This window comes from Phoca vitulina, unplaced genomic scaffold, assembly GCF_004348235.1.
Source record: "Phoca vitulina isolate PV1807 unplaced genomic scaffold, GSC_HSeal_1.0 scaffold45, whole genome shotgun sequence".
Lineage (NCBI taxonomy): Eukaryota > Metazoa > Chordata > Mammalia > Carnivora > Phocidae > Phoca > Phoca vitulina.
The window spans coordinates 11,120,949-11,142,678 of record NW_022589748.1 but is presented as its reverse complement, the minus strand read 5'-3'; the positions used below and the strand labels follow the sequence as shown (position 1 = coordinate 11,142,678).

General features: G+C 44.4%; 1 protein-coding gene across 2 annotated transcripts in view; it reads right to left on the bottom strand.

The window, feature by feature from the left end:
• XPO6 (exportin 6) overlaps window positions 1-19,538 on the bottom strand; it is a 102,551-nt gene extending 83,013 nt beyond the window's left edge. For both annotated transcript variants that reach the window (XM_032430643.1, XM_032430644.1), the window contains exon 1: window positions 19,026-19,538. In XM_032430643.1, the coding sequence (XP_032286534.1) occupies window positions 19,026-19,028 (3 nt within the window). In that variant the 5' untranslated portion in view covers window positions 19,029-19,538. The remainder of the gene's footprint in view (window positions 1-19,025) is intronic.
• Between the last annotated feature and the right edge of the window lie 2,192 nt (window positions 19,539-21,730).

Sequence of the window (21,730 nt, the reverse complement as noted above, 5' to 3'; positions counted from 1 at the left end):
GTTCAGAAAAAAACACTACTTGTGCATACATTTATATATGGATGTGCATATATATACATAGAAAAGGTGCAAATAATAAGGCAAACAGGGCAAAATGTTAACAATAGCGGAGTCTGGGTAAAGGGTATGAGAGTGTTCTTGCTACTACTCATTCCTTGCAATCTTTCTGTCAGCTTCAAATTATTTCCAAATAAAAAGTTTTTTAGGGGCGCCTGGGTGGCTCAGTCGGTTAAGCGGCTGCCTTCAGCTCAGGTCATGATCCTGGGGTCCTGGGATCGGGCCCCATGTCCAGCTCCCTGCTCAGCGGAGAGTCTGCTTCTCCCTCTCCCTCTGCCTGCCACTCTGCCTACTTGTGCTCTCTCTCTCTCTCTGTCAAATAAATAAATAAAATCTTTAAAAAAAAAAAAAAGTTTTTTAAAACTCTGTCAGATTGGTACCCTCCCACTTTGCTCCTCACTGCTCCAAGCTGGCTGGGTAAAGAGGCAAGAGAAAGTGAGACAGGATACAACAGGCAAGAGGAGCCCGAGAGTTCTCTCACATGCCAGGTTTACTATCACGCTGTGTTTGAAGAGGATAGTACGTAGCCTAGGCATTAAAAAATTTTGCATCTGCTGGTTGGGCAACAAGCATATCCCACTAGGAGCTAAAATACATGTAAGTTACATGCTTATTTATTTATATTACAGTGGAAGGCTTTAATTACACAATCAAAAAAGCGAATGATAAGAATAGTTATTCTGCAAGAAAACTGTCTAAGATAAGTAAGTAATAGAGCCCAAAATAGGCTCGCTCTTCACGATTCCATCTGCTGCGTTTTCCCAGGTACTTCTCCCAGGAAGATGAATATTTATATCTGCATGCCTAGTCAATTAAACGCAAGAGATACTGAGCACATTAACACAAGGCATGCTATCAAGAAATCCTAAGACAGGACCACAGAATCTTAAGAGAGAAATACAAACCCCAGAGATCAGCAAGTCCAACCTCACTTTCAGAGAAGGAAAACGAAGCTCAGAGAGAGTATCCTGCCCAGTCAACCATCTATTGGTGAAGTGAAGGCCCTGAGCAGGGCCACCAGAGCCCTCTCCCAGCGGCAGTTCCTCTACCCCTTAAAGAAAGACACAGAGTTCTAGGGCTATGAGGATGATGAGTGAGCTGGCGTTACCTTGCAGGGCATGAAATCAGGGAATGAATGAGTGTGAAGTTGATAGAGCACTATAAACGCATGCTGCAAATCTAAAATCCCAATCAACACTACAGCTCATACATAAAGGGTTTCACATCAGCTGCTCTTACTACCTGCAACTGCTTAAGAGCAAGTTTTGTAAAACCCTTGCCACCTTCATCCTGAATTATCCCCAGACAGCACTGGCATTTTAAATACCAGTTAAAATAACATTTATTTCATTTTGGCAAAAAACTCCAGGCCGTATTACAGACTGTTGGGTTTTGAAGGAGCATAATCACTTCCTTTCTGCTTTCCAGGTTCTATCCAATTGCTACAGAGTCTCAAGCAATCAAGTGTAGATCAAAGTCCAATGTCCTCTTCACAACTGGCAAAGCTGCAATGCCGCCTCCTCCCCATCCTGAACTGACCAGCCAAGCCCAGCAACAATAGGAAGGCAGGACACGGCGGGAGACAAACTTCTCTTGAAGATAAGCAGGTGAGAGAAGTCCAAGGACAGAGCTAGGCAGTGTTCTGACACAGTGACCTCACACCTGGGAGGTAAGGGCCAATGGTGTTGGGCTCTTCCCAATGCACCCCTCATAAATAAATCAGGAGTAAGGAAAGAATGAGAAGGGGAAGACAGAGCTCAGAAGAATGTGCTCCAATACTGCTCCCACCCGGGGTGCAGATAACAACCCCTCAAACGCGCAGCAAGCCAGTAATGAGGACAGAGGAGCAACATGGTGAATGTACATACTGTAATGTTACTGAACTGCACATTTGAAAATGGTAGGGACACCTGGGTGGCTCAGTCGTTAAGCGTCTGCCTTCGGCTCAGGTCATGATCCCAGGACTCTGGGATCAAGTCCCGCATCGGGCTTCCTGCTCCGCGGGGAGTCTGCTTCTCCCTCTGCCTGCTCTGCTTGCTCTCCCTGCTTGTGCTCTCTCTCTCTCTGACAAATAAATAATTTAAAAAAAAAAAAAAACAAGAAAATGGTAAATTTTATGTTTATTTTACCACACACACACACAAAAAAAAACAACCCTTGACTGGGGGGGGGAATACATTAAGGCACCATTTCTAATATATTAAAGTATAAGCATGATTAAGTAAATAGTAAACAAAATAAACCTATAACCTATAAGTGTGACCTATAAATCCTATAAAGAGACAAAAATAGGGGAGGACGTAGATAGCAAAAAATAAAAAATAAAAAAAAAACCAGACAAAAATAAAATCTAAGTTGGTGATAACTTTTCCTACCGCCCCCCCCAAAAGATATTACGGAAGAATGAAGCCATTTTTTTAACCTATTAAATTTGCAACAATTTTCTTAAGACTACCCAATGCTGAGGGGTGTATTATCTACAGCTGGAGGGAAGAATAAACTCATATAAACTTTCTGAAAAATATCTGATGACGTACCTTAAAAATGTTCATACTAAATCTAAAACAATTTTAAAATAAAAGGTTTAGGGGCGCCTGGGTGGCTCAGTCGTTAAGTGTCTGCCTTCGGCTCAGGTCATGATCCCAGGGTCCTGGGATCGAGCCCCACATCGGGCTCCCTGCTCGGCGGGAAGCCTGCTTCTCCCTCTCCCACTCCCCCTGCTTGTATTCCCTCTCTCGCTGTGCCTCTCTCTGTCAAATAAATAAATAAAATCTTAAAAAAAATAAAAATAAGAATAAATAAAATAAAAGGTTTAGGGGCACCTGGGTGGTTCAGTCGTTAGGCGTCTGCCTTTGGCTCAGGTCATGATCCCGGGGTCCTGGGATCGAGCCCCGCATCGGGCTCCTTGCTCAGCGGGAAGCCTGCCTCTCCCTCTCCCACTCCCCCTGCTTGTGTTCCCTCTCTCGCTGTCTCTGTCTCTGTCAAAAAATAAAATCTTTAAAAAATAAAATAAAAATAAGATAAAAGGTTTATTAAAAAATCTTCATACCCTTGGGTCCTTCTGGGAATCTAGCCTAAGGCAATTTTCTGAAATACAGAAAAAGCTCTTTGCAAAAACATTAATCACATTATTATTTACAATGGCAAAAAAAATGGAACAACCTAACGGCCCAAGAATCCATGCAATGCAATATTACACAGCCACTGTAAATATTTATTAAGTATTTGATGATCTGGAAAACCACTTATACTATAATGTTACATGGAAAAAGCAGAAGGAAAAAAGTGCATTTACAGTGTGATCTCAGCCACATTTAAAAAGTAAACAGGAAAAAAGACTAGAAGGAAACAAAATCCAAGAAGCTGAATCAGAGGACGGTGAGCTCCTGTCTGTTTTGTACTTATAACAATAGTCTACAGAGTTCAAAATACTTTTTCCCATCAGGGACAAAAATAACTAGGCAAAATCAAGAGGTGGCAGAGAAGACTGGGACAGCATCAGCACCTACTTCAATCACCGAACGGTGGGAGAATGAAGCAGCCACAGAAACTGAGCTAACTCACTGGCCACAAATCTTGGAAGGCTTGACTACTTTTTTTAGTCACTTTTTTAAAACTAAATCCCCATGGGAGAAGAGGATGCAGGAACCCCCTGTGCTATTTGTGCAACTCCTCTGCAGGTCTAAAAGTACTTCAAAATAAGATGTTTAAGTTAAATACATAAATCCTTGAAAGATCACTTACTTTGTCTTTCTCTCAAAACAGAATGTGGAATGTAGATGAATAATTTCCTGGGCTGGATAGAAGCACAAGGCTCCTTTTGTCATGAATTAAATAAAAGCCTTTTCTGGAGTGGATGCCTTCACAGAAATCACCGGGGCTGCCTAGTAGACGGCTCGCTCTTCAGCATTTCAAAGCTTTCGTCGTCAAGAACTGACCACTCTTCCATGTGTATCTGTGGCTCCATCTGCCCAAAAATGGGCCTTCTGCCTCTCCACCTCAAGCCCCAAATTCTTTGCCTTGTGACTTCCTATTTCTGCTCTGAAACCCAACCAAGGTGTCACCTCCTCTGTGAAGCCTTCCCTGATACAGCTCTCCAATTTGGCCAGGCTTTTTTTTTTTTAGTACAGTTGTACCTCTTACAAGGCTCTATTTCTGCACTTATCCTCCAGCACAGGAATCATTTGCTGACATGCACATCTCATCCAGAGTTAGAAACTTCCAGAAGTCATAAACTTCTAGAACTTCTCTTCACACTTTCCATCCTCACATTCAATAACTGTAGACCAGATTTGTTCCCAATTATTTTGAAACTCTATTGCAAGCAAGCCCTCAAATTCACCAACAATGCTTCCTCCACCTCCTAACTTTCCATTTTGGTAAGGAATTACAAATCACACACATAGGGGCGCCTGGGTGGCTCAGTCTGTTAAGGGTCTGCCTTCAGCTGAGGTCCTGATCTCAGGACCTGGGATCCAGCCCCACACTGGGCTGCCTGCTCAGTGGGGAGTCTGCTTCTCCCTCTCCCACTTCCCTCTCCCCCCCCCACCCCGCTCCTGCTCTAATACAATCTTAAAAAAAAAAAAAAAACCACACACACACACATATCCATGCATACATAGACTTCATACCACAATTTAAAAGTCTTTTTTTTTTTTAAGATTTTATTTATTCATCAGAGAGAGAGAGAGAGAGTGCACACATGAGTGGGGAGGGACAGAGGGAGAGGGAGTAAGAATCTGAAGCAGACTCCACACTGAGCACAGAGCCCAATGCAGGGCTCGATACCACAACCGCAAGATCATGACCTAAGCCGAAACCAAGAGTCTTGACGCTCAACTGAGTGAGCCACCCAGGCGCCTCTCAAGTTAAAAGTCTTTTCAACTTTCCCTCCATCATCAGCAATATTTGCAGTAGCCCAGCACTCTTCCAGTATTAGGAACTGCTTTCCTTTCTTTCTACACCTAGGGCATGGTGAATCCAAGACACCAAACTTAACATTCTACTCTTGAATTTATCCATGACTTCTATTTCCTCACTAAGAACTTTAATTTCCTCATCTTCTCATTTGTATCACCAGTTCCAGTAGTTGAATTTCTTTGGGGGATTATCTTCCATACAGTAATGAAGACTTTTATAATTCCCAAGTCACAACCCAGAATGGTAAAGAACCCCCAGGTTGCACTGAGCTAGGAGGTCGGCTGGACCCACTCACTAGCCAAGTGACTTGTTCTAGACACTGCAAGACAACCTTTTTAAAATAACAAATGATTGGGGCGCCTGGGTGGCTCAGTCGTTAAGCGTCTGCCTTCGGCTCAGGTCATGATCCCAGGGTCCTGGGATCGAGCCCCGCATCGGGCTCCCTGCTCAGTAGGAAGCCTGCTTCTCCCTCTCCCACTCCCCCTGCTTGTGTCCCCTCTCTTGCTGTGTCTCTGTCAAATAAATAAATAAAATCTTTAAAAAAAATAAAATAAAATAAAATAAAATAAAATAACAAATGATTTATCAAAGGCTCTGAAGGTCACTGGCAATCATCAAGACCACAAGTGTTAAATGTCAAGGAGTATGTGCCGATAAAAGTGGTCCACTCAAAGCCCTTTCACTTTCGATCTGTTCATTGTCAAGGTATAAAGGGGTATTCTTTTTCTCAAAATGTTTTCTGATATTTCTTCGAGGTCTTTAAAAACCTTCAAGTATCTTCTCTTCATTAGAACTCTCAGTTACAATTACACCAGGATGGGATTTTTTCAGCTCTTCTCAGCCAAGTAGGTCTGCCCCCAAAGGTCTGGAAACATGGGCCAGTCACCCCCACAGTAAAACAAGATCAAGGCCACTCGGTGTCCCCCAAAGATAACATATGGGCCTGAGCCTTTAATTTGCTTGTGAAGACTGGGGAGGGCAGGAAGGGAAGAGGGAAGAGAGGAAGAAAGAATATACATTGATTTTTAAACAATAAATGTAAATTAAGGTACGACCCAAGAGTTTCAAGAAAGGTCAGATTTACAGAGAGATGCTCTGACCTACAGCCCCAGGACAGGTGCCTTCCTTTAACCAGGTGTAGGCGCTCTCTGCCATTAGGGGAGTTTCAGGAGAAGATAAAATCAGAGACACACTATGCATGACTGGTAAACTCCCTTATGAAATTACTTCATATATCCTTTAGCATTCTAAATTAACATTCTGGCTCATCAACCCAGTTAACAGACAATTACCAGAAAAGTCACTTCACCAAGGCGAGCTCCGCAGCTTTCTGGCAATGGAATTGCTTCCCACAATTAAACCTGTTTTTACGTGATGTTATGACAAACACAAAGCCAAGTGGGGAAGAATGTTAAGTCTTACCCACATGGATCATCAGATAAAAGTTTAGAAAACAATCAGGTTACACAGTCCCATCACTAAGACAATCACCTTAGTCAAGTCCACAATATAAGTATACATGAAATGTTAGCGTTCTTATCCTGAATAAAATCAGCTGCATGAGATTCATCAACCAAATGTGCAAGCCATTCCAAACATAACTTTATCAATTCTAAAATTCAGCCAAATTATATTTTTTTAAAAAAATTGTTGACTGACCCAATAGAAAAATGTACAAAGTTCAGGAGACCAGGAGTGGTCAGCAGAAGTGGGAAAAAATACATATGGCAATAAAATATCAAAAGATGTTCCACTTCACTCACAACTAAAGAAAGGCTCGCATATGATGTGTCTGATGTGCCATTTTCACTCTTCACATTAAAAAGCTGTAATGGTCGGCCAGAAGGCAGGGAAATAGGAAGTACCCATTAATGAGAATAGAAACTGACAGAATCTTTTTGCAGGACTAGCACTATCTACCACAATTTTTAAATACACTTACTGTTTGCCCCACAATTCTTCTAGAGATTTATCCTACAATTTCACAAAGTGGACAAAGATATATTCAACATGTTTACTGCAGTATTAGAAGCAAACACTAGAAATCTAAAATAGCTAACATCAGGGAATTAGCTAAATACCTTAAGGCAGGCATACCAAGTTCTAGGGCAAAATGATAAAAAAATAATCCACACTTGGGGCGCCTGGGTGACTCAGTCGGTTGAGCGTCCAACTCTTGATTTCGGCTCAGGTCATGATCTCGTGATCATGAGATCAAGTCCCAAGTCAGGCTCCACACTCAGTGGGGTGTCTGAGATTCTCTCCCTCTCCCTCTGCCCCTGTTTGCACTCTCTCTCTAAAAAATAAATAAATCTTAAAAAAAAAAACACACTAAAAGATATCCTAATTGAGTTACTAAACTTCAGCAACATATATTTCTTCTAACAACCATGTAAAAAAGGCAAGCTACCTCTAACTGGGGTAAAGGGACAGCACTATATGAATTAGGCTAACCATGCTTTTCCACACAACATCATTCGATGGAGAAATATCAACAAAATTCTTAGGAAAAGAAGGTATGACCCATGAGTATTACCATTTATGGATAAGGACAACAGACAGGCATATTCAAACATGAAATAATTCAAGGAATACAGCAATCATAACTCTTTTGAAAAAAATTACCAGCTAATCAATCCTGAAGAGATTAAGAGGGTCAACAAAACACTCAATCCCAGATGGTGGAACAATGTCTAAGGATCTGCAAGAAAGAGTGCAAACCCAGAATTTTATACCTAGCCAAGATATCCTTCAAGCATAAAAGCAGGCATTCTTAATTCACTGAACAAGTGACAATAAAATCTAGCCAACGGGAAGATGAATTAAAGACTTCAGATATAGAAAGACCAGTTAAAAGAACCAGTGGGGAACACTGAATCCTTTAAAATATAAAACTAAGACTAAATACTGAGGGAATATGGTTATGGAACATACTATAAATGCTCTAAGACCCTGACAAAGTAAAGTAACAACCAAGAATGAGAAGAGAGAAATAGAAGGAGTCCAAATATTCTTATTTTTCCTATTATTAAGTTCACTGATACTGCCTAGAACTGAAACATGGAATATATTTATTAAAAATGATGCCATCTTGGAGCACCAGCCTGGTTCAGTCAGTACAGCACACGACTCTTGATCTTGGGGTCCTGAGTTCAAGCCCCACATTGGGCATAAAGATTACTTAAAAATAAATAAAATAAAAATGGTGCCATCTTCTTAATATCTTTCATAACCTTTTTCCTTAACCTACAGGAATTTATCAAGAGCTAATAATTACTGAAGCAAAGATTTATTTGAAATTTGACAATTCCTTTTTCAGTTTCACTTGCTTTCTTTTTTTGCTATTAAATTCAAGTGACCTCAAGGGCACTAGGCTTAGTGAAAAGAGTCCATCTCAAAAGGTTACAAACTGACTACACTCATACACCATTCTCAAAATGACAAAACTATATAGAGAGAAATAAGTGGATGCTAGAAGAGGGGAGGGGGCTATAACACAGAGAGCATCAGGCTTGAGGGAATTCTATGCTGATGGGACAACTCTGTATCCTGACTGAGGTGGTAGTTACACGAATCAATACATGGACTAAACTACACAGAATTATACATACAAGTGACTACAGGTTAAAAATAGGTGAAAACTAAATAAGGTCTATAGTCTAGTCAATAATTGACACGTACCAATGTCAATTCCCTGGTTTTGATACTGGACACAGGTTTCAAGATTCCACACTGGAGACTCGTGGCACTCCTTTTGCAACTTTCTGTATTTAAATATTTCAAAAAGTATAGCCTTTCTTTAAAAATGCAAGTAATAATAAATTGATTTTTCTTTTACTTTAAAACTAACATGATCCCAAAAATCAGCATGATCGCTTTTTAAATGAAAGTACTTATTTTAGGACTCCATCTCACTTATCCAGAGAGATACATACATACAAAGACATATGGATGTTTATGTAAGGTTAATCATAGTTCAGGATAGCAGGATTCGGGGTGACTTCTTTTTTTGCCAATGTTCTTGGCACCTTTTACTACTACTTGATTTTTAATAAGCACATGTCATTTTTATAAAAAATTATCCAGTTGTTACTCTTTTTTAAATAAATAAATAAAGAGATCTTCCCAAGTCTGATTACACGCCAATTTAGAAACCAATGATTTTTTTTTCCCCCAGCTGCATTTAGCTCATAAAATACCTTTACCTTTTCAGGGAGTCTGAGACCAGAGATCTTTTTCACGATAACCTTCGTATAAAACAGCAGCAGGCTGCTCTAATGTTAACTGAGCTACTGCATCTGCTACACCTAATGACTTAGCTGAACTGAACTGTATGAAGTCAAGCCACCCTCCTTACTGCAGATGTCCTGTAATGTGGTCCAGCTACCACTGTGCTCTCAATAATCACACTTTTCCTATTCCTATCACATTAGAGGATATGCAGGTACCTAGTTTCTCCTCTATTATCAGGAAAACTTTTACCATCTTGCACTTTCTATTATGAAGTCAGTTTTACAGGTTTTACAGTTAGATGACTATATGTACTATTTTTCCTGGGACAATACACCCAGTTGGGCTACATTTCAAGTAAATATGCCTGTGTAAATGTGCACTGGCTTAAGGAGAAACCTACTGGTACAGAAAAAACGTGGGCTGTGGAGTTAGAACCTTGAGTCCGAATCCCATCTCTATCAACGTGCTGTGTAATTTTGGTCAAGTTACTAACATTACCCTCCCTGAGCCTCAGTGTCCTCATCTTCCCAAATGTACAACGGGGACAGATAAGACCTACTTTGCAGGGCTGCCGTTAAATTAAATAAGGATTTACAGAGTGTACACGAGGGCCCCTCAACAATGACTAGTGCCGAGTGTAATGATGAAACATACAGACCTTTTGCTCCCTCTGACCCCCAGCTTCCTTCCTTTCCCATCAGCCTCCTGAACCTCCCTCACTTCCCTCTACCCTGGGAGTTTCCTCAATATCCACAACCCCTTCCCTCACCACACCTCATCCCCAATGCACCCCAGCAGTTCTCCCAGTGGCAATTAGTGTCTGGAGCCTCCCCCTAAGCACACATTTACACAGCATTTCTTGTAACAACTTCCCTGCTCGTCTGTCCACCCCCTGTCAACCCCCCTCCCACTGTGTCTACTTGCCCAGGGGAAAAATGCCCTTCTCTGAGCGTGCTGGCTGCATAGGTTTTGGAAAAAGAGGGTGCTAGTTTACTATATTCATACTCTATTTCAATCTTACCACACTCTCCAAATACTGCCATTGTCATCCTTCTTGGATTTTTTTTCACCCCTGCCTCTTTTGATTGCCTCAATATCTGCAGAATGCTTAAGGGGCACTGGAAATGCAAAGAGGCCTAAGACTCACACTGATATGGACTCTTAAAGACAAAGAAGTAATCCTCCCCACCTGCAGGCTTGGAGTGGGACTAAAGGGAGGCTAGAGGAGTTGAAGAGTCTTACACTGTGCTCTTCAAACTTCTAAACTGACACTTACTAGAAGAACGTAGTCTTAGAATTTCTATATAGTAATAACAAATATATCAAAATAATAAAAGCCAAAAGAAAAAACCTAACTATAATCAAAGATGATAACTGTTAAACTACTAGCTGGAAGGCCTCAAAGAGATTACATTTAGGGTGGCCTTGAAATGGTAGGGAAGGTCTCACCTTCGAAAATGAAGAAAAGGACAGTAGATCAGAGGGAACAGCACTGAGCAAAGAGAGGTATGAAGTGTACTCAGTGTTTTGGGAATGACAGGTGGTTTGTTGTGGCTAGAGAACAGGTATAATTTGGGAAGTCTTTAAAAGACATTCCAAATAAATCACTTTAAGCATTTAATACATCATCTTCAATCTGTAGTGAGAGGACTAAAAGTAAAATTGTGAAAATCCAGGGTCCAAGTGTTTTCCATCACTCTCTGGTCTCACTGGTCTCTGGGGGTGCCTGGGTGGCTCAGTTGGTTAAGCATCTTGATTTCAGCTCAGGTCATCATCTCAGGGTCATGAGATAAAGCCCCTCGTCACGCTGGGCGGAACCTGCTTAGGATTCTCTCTCTCCCTCTCCCCCTGCCCCTCCTCCCTACCCTCCCTCCCTCCTTCTCATTCAATTCTCTCCCAAAAAAACAACAAAACAAACAAACAAACAAACTTGGCCTCTGACAATGGGGACCCTCAGTTCTGAATGATTTGGAGTCAAAGGGCATGCTCCCATCTGAGCTCTGTGAAGAGGACTCTGGCAGGAATACTGAAGATGAACTGCTAGGGGGAGAACCTGGAAGCTGTCAAGACACTAAGAGCGAAAGCAAGAGACACGGCTTGACCAAAGTGGAGGGAATGGAAGGAAAGGCTGGGGTCAGAACACGAGTCAGCAGAGCATCTACAGGTCTACAGGTGGGGGACGAGAAGCAAAGAGAAAGTTAAACATGACTCAGGTTTGCCACTTGAGTGTCCAGTGAAGAAAAGCTATGAACAGAACCAGGGCACAGGGGAGGAGGCACTAACCTGAGGGAAGGATGATGGATTTGGTTTTAGACAGGTTTAATCTGATGTCTACAGGACAGTCAGGTGGATACCAAGGGCAGGAGAGTAGGGCCGAGTTCTCCCTGGCACACAGGCCCTAACTGAGGCCATGGGAAAGACCAAGGGAGACTGACCCAAGGCAGTAGTATCATCGGAGCCAAGAAAAAGTGTTTCAGAAAAGAAAAAGTCCAGTGGTTGCCAAGGGCCAAAAGGAAAAGTCAGATGGCATAAGGACTGAAAAGAAGCCCTTTATATTGGCTTCAGCACACAGAAGTTGTAGGTGATCTTGAAAAATGGTGAAGACAGAAGGTCAGTCTGCAATGGGTTACAGAAAGTGCGGGCGGAGAGCAGCAGCTACAAGCTCAGGAGCTCCCCCCGCTTCACCCCAGCCTGTCCTGTCACATCTTCCTCGATTCGGACACATATGTCAACAATCCACTTTCATAAAATCGTCAAGACCCTTGCCCTGCCCAATGCCAATCACCTGCATCTCAACACCGCAGCAACTGCCCATCTCCTTACAGAGCGAAGTCTCCCGTCATCTTCCTGTCAGGTTCTTTACCTGTCATCTCCATTCCTACCAAATCCAAATCACCAATTAAGTAAAACACCCACTATTCCCAGTCACCACATTAGAGGCTTCCAAAATCGGCTTGAGCTTTTCCCTTTCCTTTACCCCTTGACTCCAGAATCAGTTTTTCAAGCAGTGAAAACTCTCTTGCTCAAGTCCTCCTCACCCTAATTCCACACCCAAGAACCGACCTTTGTCACATCCAGACATGTAAGGTGTCACAGGTTTCCCACCAATCTAACCTCTGCACGGCAGATGGATTCATCTTCCTTTAAGGAAAAACCAGCCGACAAAGCCAAACTCCCTAGAGTAGTATTGAAGGCCCTCCATAATCTAGCCATAAATTACCTTTACGGCTTTCTCTCCAACTACTACTTGACAAAAACCACCACAGCCAAACCAGTCTATCCAACAGTCTGAACATTACACGGTTACACCCTTCTCTTCTGAAATATCCTCTCTCTGCAAGTTCTCTTTGTCACAGGGAACCTCGCTTACTCCCATGCTCTAAAGGCCCCTTGAACAGCCAAGACCTCCACAGCATTCCGACCACAACGTAACTGTCTCCTATGCCAGAAATTGTTCCAGACTCTTGGGACACATCAATGAACAAAGTGAAGATCCCTAGCTTTATGGAGTCAATATTTTAGCAGGAGAAGACAACATAAAATAGACCTCATAAATAACATTATGTATATAAAACATTTAAAAATGGTAAAAGCTACATAGGGCGCCTGGCCGGCTCAGTCGGTAGAGCACACGATTCTTGACCTCAGGGTCGTAAGTTCAAGCCCCACGTTGAGCATCGAGCTTACATTAAATAAAGAAAGAAAGAAAGAAAGAAGGTAAATGCTGCAAAAAGAAGTAAAGCAGGATGTGAAGGAGTGGGAATGGAAGCTCTGGAGAGGACTTGAGAACTAACCATCACTGTAGCACCGGCAGACGGCCGGACCTTGACTGTGAGCTAGAGAGAATGGAAGGCGAGCAATCAGAGAGCCCTCTCCCCTGGAGTTCTACTGCAAAGGGGAACAAAGAAATGGGGCAGCAGCTGACCTGGGTAGCAGTGATAAAGGTATTTGCCATGAGAAGACATAACGTGTTTGTGTCCTGCAAGTACCTAGAGCCCTAAAAAGTCCCAACACTCAGCAAACATTAATTCCTTCACTTTCCCTTGACACCTATGATTTTGTTATCTTTACTGATACATATCTGATCTGTGTAACTATCTGCAAACAACTTTTCCTAACCCTTCAAGACTCAAATACGCCTCCTGGGAAAGCTTCCCTGGCCCCTCTCTTCAGTGAGTCTCCCTCAGATAGGCTACCTTTGTACCAATGCATTCTTCTACTATCACCCTCATCACAGGCTCTTGTAATTGCCGAATATAGTCCCATCTGCCTCATGAAACTGACTCCTAGAGGGCAGGTGCTACTAACCCTCTTGGGGTCAAAGTGTAACAGTTATGAGCTCTGACTGTGCTCTGACTCTTGAGCCAGACTGCCCAGGTTTGAATCCCAATTCCATCACTCAGTTGCAGTGTAGAAGGGCCCTGGATGTTTTCATCCATAAAATGAGAAATAAAAATAGCCTCTACCTCCTGGCACCGTCTGGAAAAGTAAATGAGTTAATATATGTAAAATACATGGCATATTCTAAACCCTATAAATATTAACTATTGTATTATTATATTGTATCCACAGTACCTAAGATTATAAGCTTGACATAGGAAATCAATAAATTATTTCACGAATGAATAAAATGAGGCACTAAAAAGCTCTCGCTTACTGTAGAGAATTACTTCTCTATACATTACAGACTGTGTTTTTGTTTACTTTACCAGTAAAGTAATTCCATCATTTGAACCATGTCATGTCTAATTTTCTCAAAAGCTGTTAAAGTCATTTCTTGATTATCGAACCTGCCTCCCAGCCTAGGTCTAATTATGTGACTGCCTATGGAACCTCTGAGGACTGCAGAACCTTTCCCTGGCATCCCCCTGCACCACCATGGCTCCTTCACACCTCCCATGGCACGGGGCGCCATGTAACACCATTGATGAACAAGTGGATGACACACCACCTGAGTGGCCAAATCTAAGGTCTGATTTTGCCTCCATTATAGGGACCACTCACCACTCATTACGGGAATGTCACGGAAGGTGACATTCAAACATAAGTCTTTGTAACCAAAGCAATTTTCTAAGCAACTAGAAAAACACTAATTTAAGCAAGAACTGTTTTGCACACAATTTCCATAATAACCAACAGCTCGTTCAATATTAAGTAACAACTTTTCAGAGAAGTAGTGGGAACCTCTAAGATATTACATCACTTAAGAACTCATGGGAATTCAACAAAACCCAGTGATTTAATCAAATGTACTTACAGTATAGCTGTTATAGTAATTTTGTACTACAACTACAAATTTTTTTTTTAAAGATTTTTACTTATTTAGTTGAGAGAGGAAGAACGAGCGGGGGGAGGAGCAGAGGGAGAGGGACAAGCAGACTCCCCACTGAGGAGGGAGCCAGATACAGGGCTCAATCCCAGGACCCTGAGATCATGACCCTATCCTAAGTCAGACACTTAACCGACTGAGCCACCCAGGTGCCCCTACAAATCTCTTTAACTGGTTCTAAATTTGTAGGTCAAGATGGCTCCTAGAGGAACAGTTTAAAGGAAATGTCCATACTCTCCAGGACCCATCACTATCTACCTCAGAACCAAACAGAATATATTTGGATGACATTCCAATCATCTTCAATGATCTTCCACGTTGAGATCTGCACATGTGCAGATGGGCAGTCCCCAACCTACAATGGTTCGACTTTAGGAGGCTGCAAAAGCAATGCACATTCAGTGGAAACCATCCTTCGAATTCTGACTTTGGATCTATTCCCGGGCTAGTGACATGCAGTACGAAATTCTCTTATGATGCTGGGCAGTGGCAGCCAGCTGCGGCTCGCAGTCAGCACATGAGCACCAGGATCAACAACCGACACACCTACAACCATTCTGTTCTTCACCTTCAGTACAATATTCAATAAATGACATGACATATTCAACACTCTATTATAAAACAGGCTGAGTGTTAGATGGTTTTGCCCAACAAGCCACCCCTTGTGTGCTTACGTGTTCTAAACACATTTAAGGTAGACCAGGCTAAGCTATGATGTTCCGTAGGTTAGGTGTAGTAAATGCATTTTCGACTTACAATATTTTCAATTTACAAGGGGTTTATCGGGACATAACCCCACTGTAAATGAGGAAGACCTGTCCTGCCAAAAAGTGCAGGCTTTGGAGTGGAGCGCCTTGGTCCAAATGCCGGCTCCACCCAGGTATCCTACAGCACGTCTGTCATCTCCCCCTCTGGGAAAACTGGCCATAATGTAACCTAGCAGGGTTGGTCTGGTTAACCAGACCAGACCGAAGGACTACAAGAAAAATGAACAAATGAGAAATAGCTTACAGCAGATATATAATAAATGGTGTTTTTAGCATATTATACTATTTTCATCTCATTAGGATTGAAGTTTTACAAAGACATTAAAAAGGCTCAAACAGGGGCGCCTGGGTGGCTCAGTCAGTTAAGCATCTGCCTTCAGCTCAGGTCATGATCTCAGGGTCCTAGGATCAAGCCTTACATTGGGCTCCCTGCTCAGCAGGGAGTCAGCTTCTCCCTCTCCCTCTGCCCCTCCCCCCCTTGTGTGCTCTCGCTCTCTCGAACTCTCAAATAAATAAAATCTCTAAAAAAAAAAAAAGGTCGAAACGTGTCAACTAATACTCCTAAAAGTAAAAATGTTAAGTAAGAAATAGAGAGGAAAAAAAAGTTCCTGGAATAAAGAAAGAGATGTGATCCCAGGGAAAAGCTCCTCCTCCTGTAAGACACACACCAGGCAACAGTTTCCTTGCATTCTGGGGACAAGGCCTGCCCCACCCACACCTCTGACCCTGGGACACCTACAGGATATGAACTCCCGGTGTCACTGATGAAGAAAGGATGTGATTAGAAGTTCCTAATCTGGTCACAGCCACTGTGGCCACCCCTTGTGTGCTTAAGTATGTGAGGTCTAGCTCACAAAAACCTTGACTCGAAACTTACCCCTAGAAAAAAATGTACATCGTAATCATGAAGTCAACTACTTTACAATAATTGCTCAAAAGTGGCCATTTTCATAATGCTCTGATTGCCAATTAAAATGAAATCTGAATGCAAGGGTGCTTGGCTAGCTCAGTCAAAAACCAATAAAACTCTGCCCAGGGGTCCTAAAGCAACATTCCTTGCAAGCTCCCTGAAGGGAGGAGCTTGTTTGCTTGTTCATCTGACTTTCCCTAGAGCCTGGTGTCCAGTGGTAACTTAAAATTCACTGAAAGATTTGTACACCCCTGTTCACGACAACATTACTCACAATAGCCAAAAGGTGGAAGTAACCCAGGTGTCCATCAACAGATGAATGGATAAACAAAATGTGGTATGTACTCACAACAGAACATTATTCAGTGTTTAAAATGAAGGAAATTCTGACATATGCTACAACATGGGTGAACCTCCGGGACATTATGCTGAGTGAAATAAGCCAGTCAAAAAAGATCCAATACTGTATTATTCCACTTCTATGAGATACCTAGAGTAGTCCAATTCACAGAGACAGAAAATAGAGTGTGGTCACCAGGGGATGAGGGAGAAGGGAATGAAGTTATTGCTCAATGGGTAGTTTCAGTTTTACAAGATGAAAAAAGTTCTGGGGATGTGGGGATGTACATTCACCACAATGTGAATGTACAATGTGACCCTTGAACAACATGGCTTTGAACTACACGGGCCCACTTATACATGGATTTTTTTTTTCAATAAAAACAGCATAGCACTGTAAATGTATTTTCTCTTCCTTATGATTTTCCTAATGACATTTTTTTCTCTAGCTTACTTTGTTAAGAATACAGTACATAGGGGCGCCTGGGTGGCTCAGTAGGTTAAGTGTCTGCCTTCGGCTCAAGTCATGGTCCCAGGGTCCTGGGATGGAGGCCCACATCAGGCTCCCTGCTCAGCGGGGAGCCTGCTTCTCCCTCTCCCACTCCCCCTGCTTGTGTTCCTGCTCTCGCTGTCTCTCTCTTGCTGTCAAATAAATAAATAAATCTTAAAAAAAAAAAAAGAACACAGTACATAATACATATACAAAATAAATATTAATCGACAGTTAACATTATCAGTAAGGCTTCCGGTCAACAGCAGACTAATAGTAAAGTTTGGGGGTAGTCAAAAGTTATACGTGATTTACCACATCAATGGGGGGCAGCACCCATGACTCCCATGTTGTTCAAGGGTCAGCTGTATTTAATGCTACTAAGCTGTAACACTTAAAAATGGTTAAAATGGTACATTTTATGTTCTGTGTATTTTACAACTTAAAAGGAAAAACCAGAAAATTAACTGAAAGAATAAATGAAGAAAAGGAATACTGAGTACTATCACTCACTAAATGTTCTCATACCTTTGGATTATTCATTAAGGAATTCCTAACACCACATTTTATAGATGAGAAAATTGGGACTCACAGAGCTGAACCCATCTGCCACTATACCACATACAGTACCTACTACACAGTGCTGCTCAGCATTAATGGGGCATTTTACCGCACTGGTTCCAAGCCCCATGAAGACAAGGGCCATGACTGAGGTCTTCTTTCTATGCCCAGAACCTAACACAGCACCCACAGGCCCCTTGCATGTTTTAAAAAATCCCAGTGGCCTGAACATCTATGTCACAGATGTCACTATGTCCCTTTCTCTACTAAGTCCCTAACGGGTAAAATGGACAGCCTTAACACTTCCTTCACTGGAGGTGCTCAAACACAGGCTGAGCCATCAACCGCTCCGCCATGGGTTTACTATGTACCAGGAGTTGGGGCAGATAAAGGTTCAGACAATTTCATCTTTGAGGGAACTGAATCTACTGCTGTGGAGAGATAAGGCTCAGAAACAATTATAACAAGACAAAGGCTTAATAAACAGATGTGAGTACACAAATGTAAGGGAGTGCTGAGAGTGTCTTTGGGTCTGAAAAACGTGGTATCTTCAGAAGAGGTGGCTTCTCAGCTGGATCTGGAAGGAAGAACAGCTTTCCAGGCACTACCAGGGAAAAGGCCAGAGCATGAAGCAGAAACAGCATGCTGGTGTCAAAAGACACCCCTGTTCCTGACTTTGCTATTATCCGGATGAGTGACCTCTGCAAATCACAAACCCTCTGTTTCCTTCTATATAAACCTACAGCAAGACCCCATCCAACCCTGTGTGTTACAGCTAATAGAAGCTCTGAAGTCAAACTGCTTAACTTCAGATCGTGCCACTGTCACTTAAGAGTGACTGCCTTTGGCTCGGGTCATGATCCCGGAGTCCCGCATCAGGCTCCCTGCTCGGCGGGGAGTCTGCCTCTCCCTCTGACCCTACCCCCTCTTGTGCTCTCTTTCTCACTGTTTCTCAAATAAATAAAATCTTTAAAAAAAAAAAAAAAAAGTGACCTTGAGCTGGGTAATTAGTTGCTCTGTGCCTCAGTCTCCCCACTTCAGGAGAGAGCTAGTGTACCCATTAAGTAACAAATGTCAATCACTCAGCACAGGCCCTGGCACATAGTAAGCCCTCAATAAATACAGGATAGCTCCTGTCAAATAAGCTACATTGTTAAGAGAGGCAAACCCCAGATCCAAGGGTAGTGCCTGCTGCGTTTCCAGGTCCCTCCCAGTCCTGAGACATCCCTGGGGGGGATGGGAGCGCCGAGCTGGGGCTGCAAAGCCTGCACGCATGTGTCACTGCTGGGCTCGGCACGCGCCTCTCCCCGCCCCGGGGAGAAGCGATGGCTCAGCAGTCCCGGGGCCCGCTCCCACCCCTCAGACCCGGCACCGGGGGGCGGGGGGACGGGGGAGGGAAGGGGCTCGGCCCCCACTCACCATGCTGGCCGGGGGAGGGGCGGCTCAGGTGAGCTGGCTCTCGAGCTTCGGACACGTCCCGCTCGCACAGTTCAGGTCATGGTCCCGGCAGGCTCGGGAAGTCCCCCGCCCATGCAAAGACAACCGCTGCCCCACCCGGGCCCCGCGGGGACCCTCTAAAAAGAGCGCGGCCCCCCGGCCCGCCTCATCGGGGACCCCCGGAACAATTCATCTAGAACCACCCGCCCCTCCCCAAGGAAACTGAAAAAGCAGGAAATGGGGCTCGGAGGCCGGTGAGGAGGGCAGCGGCTCGGGGGGCCCCCCGCCCGGGCCCGACCCCCGAGGGGAGGCTCCGGGCCCAGGCAGGGGCTCCCGGCCTCCGCGTTCAGAAGCGGCTGCGGGCCCGGCCCCGAGGCTTAAGGGGCGGAGGCTGAAGGGGCCTCGGCGGCGCAGCCCGGACGGCCGGCTCAGGGGAGAGGCCCGGGGGCCCGCGCTGTCCTCGCCGCCTCAGCCCACACGGCCGCCGCCGCCGCCCCCCGGAGCATCCCTGCGCGCGTCCGCCTCGGAGCCGCCCGCTCGCGCCGCGCGGCCGCCCCCGACCAACAGCCCCAACGCGCCGGAAGTGGCGAGCGCCCGGCGCGGCCCCACGGCGCGGCCGCCGGGCTGCGGCGCTGGAACCGGACCAATCCGGAATCGAGCGGGGAGGGGGTGGGGGGGCGAGGGGCGGGGCCGCACCTGACGGCTCCCGCCTGGCCCCGCCCCCGCCCGGCCCCGCCTCGCGCCCGCCGCCCATCCACGCGGGCCGGCGGCCATGTTGGTAAAGGGCCCGGGTCTGCCATCTTAGTAAAGGGGCGGTTTCCCTTTCGCTTCGGTAGCCCATTCATTCCTCAGATCTTTAGCGAGCGTCTTCTACACTCCAGGCTCCCGGCCCGGAAGTCAGTGACCCGCAGCCTCTGCCCTCGTGGAGCCTACAGTCACTCAGTTCACGCACGTTTTAGGCCTGCTATGACCCAGACGCTAGGACCCGTGCAGTCAGCAAGACTGCTGTAGTCCCTGCACTCGAGGAGGCAGAGAAGCAACAAGGGCAAATGAATAAATTAACCGTAAGAAAGGAGGAGTGCTGTGAATGTTATGAACGCAACAAAGTAGCAGCGGGCTGAGATAGAAAATGCAAGGGAGGGATGGAAATGTAAACTGACACCCAAAGAATAAAGTCAATAATGGAAAGCATGATCAAAGTCGAAGGAACAGTAGCGGTGCCTGCTGGCTTAGTCGGTGGAGCATGCTGTTCTCGGGGTTCTGAGTTTGAACCCTACCTTGGGTGTAGAGATTACTTAAGAAAAAAACTTTAGAAAAAAGAAGAAAAAGCCGAAGGAACAGCAACTGCAGAGGTGCTGGGGGCGGAGGATGTGATGAGTTCCTGTTCCTATCCTCCAACCCACTTTACTTTGTGAAAGTGCTGATTTTAAGAAATAGATGCAGGAAGATCCCCGATCAGCAGAGGTTGAGCCCTAGGGTGTACGCACGGCATAGACTAGAGCAAATCTGTATATAACCCAGTGGCTTTCAAATCAGCGAGAACCAGAATCACCTGGAGGGCCTGCTCAACACAGATTGCCATCCCAGCCTACTTCTCAGAGATTCTCACTCAGTAGGTCTGAGTGGGGCCTAATAATTTACAATTCTAACAAGTTCCCAGGTGATGTTAATGCTTGCAGGTCCTGGGACCGCCCTTGGAGAGCTGCTGCTAGAAGTCCTAACCACAGAGAGCAACAGCTTTCACTTACTCCTTCATCAAATATTTACCGTCACCTGCTAAGTGACATCCACGGTTCTGACGATTCAGTGCCGAGAAAACAGATACACGTGTGCCCTTATGAAACACAAATTACTTTAAAAGTATCATACGATAGGGGCGCCTGGGTGGCTCAGTCGGTTAAGTGGCTGCCTTCGGCTCAGGTCATGATCCCAGGGCCTGGGATCGAGCCCCGCATTGGGCTCCCTGCTCGGCGGAGAGCCTGCTTCTCCCTCTTGCTCTCCCTCTGTCCGCCGCTCTGCCTGCTTGTGTTCTGTCTCTCTCTGTTAAATAAATAAATAAAAATCTTTTTTAAAAAAAAGTATTATACAATAGGATAAGTCATCAGTTACAATTGTGATAAGGGTGTGAAAGAAAAATACAAACCACCATGAGAATTAATGGCCAAGGGATCTAGGTTAATTGCCAGGGTTGGAATGGGGAGGAGGTCAGGAAGTGACATTTATTTAATCTGAGGCCTGAAAGGCAGAGAGAGGAGGTATAGACCATTCTAGACAATAGAAACGGAATGTATTAGAGAATCCATATCCGAAGGTAAATGGATGAATCAGAACTGAAATCAAGTGACTTGACCTTTCTTGGCTCAGCTTAGCGGGATGAGCGAAGGCTGTAGGATAAGACAGATTTGGAGTGGAATCCCAGCTCTTACCACTTGCTGAAGTATGTTAAGCACATGACTATCAAAGTCTTGGCTTCCTCACTGTGTAATTGGATGAAATAACAGAAACTCAACTCAGATTCAGAGGTATGCCTTTGACTCACATAATTCCCATAACTGGATTTGTGGAAATAGGTCAGGTTCAGGGCACTTGACTGGTTCGGTCCATAGAGCGTGCATGCTCGTGAGTTTGAGCCCCGCATTGGGCAGAGAGCGAAAGAAGAAAGAAAAAGAAAGAAAGAAAGAAAGAGA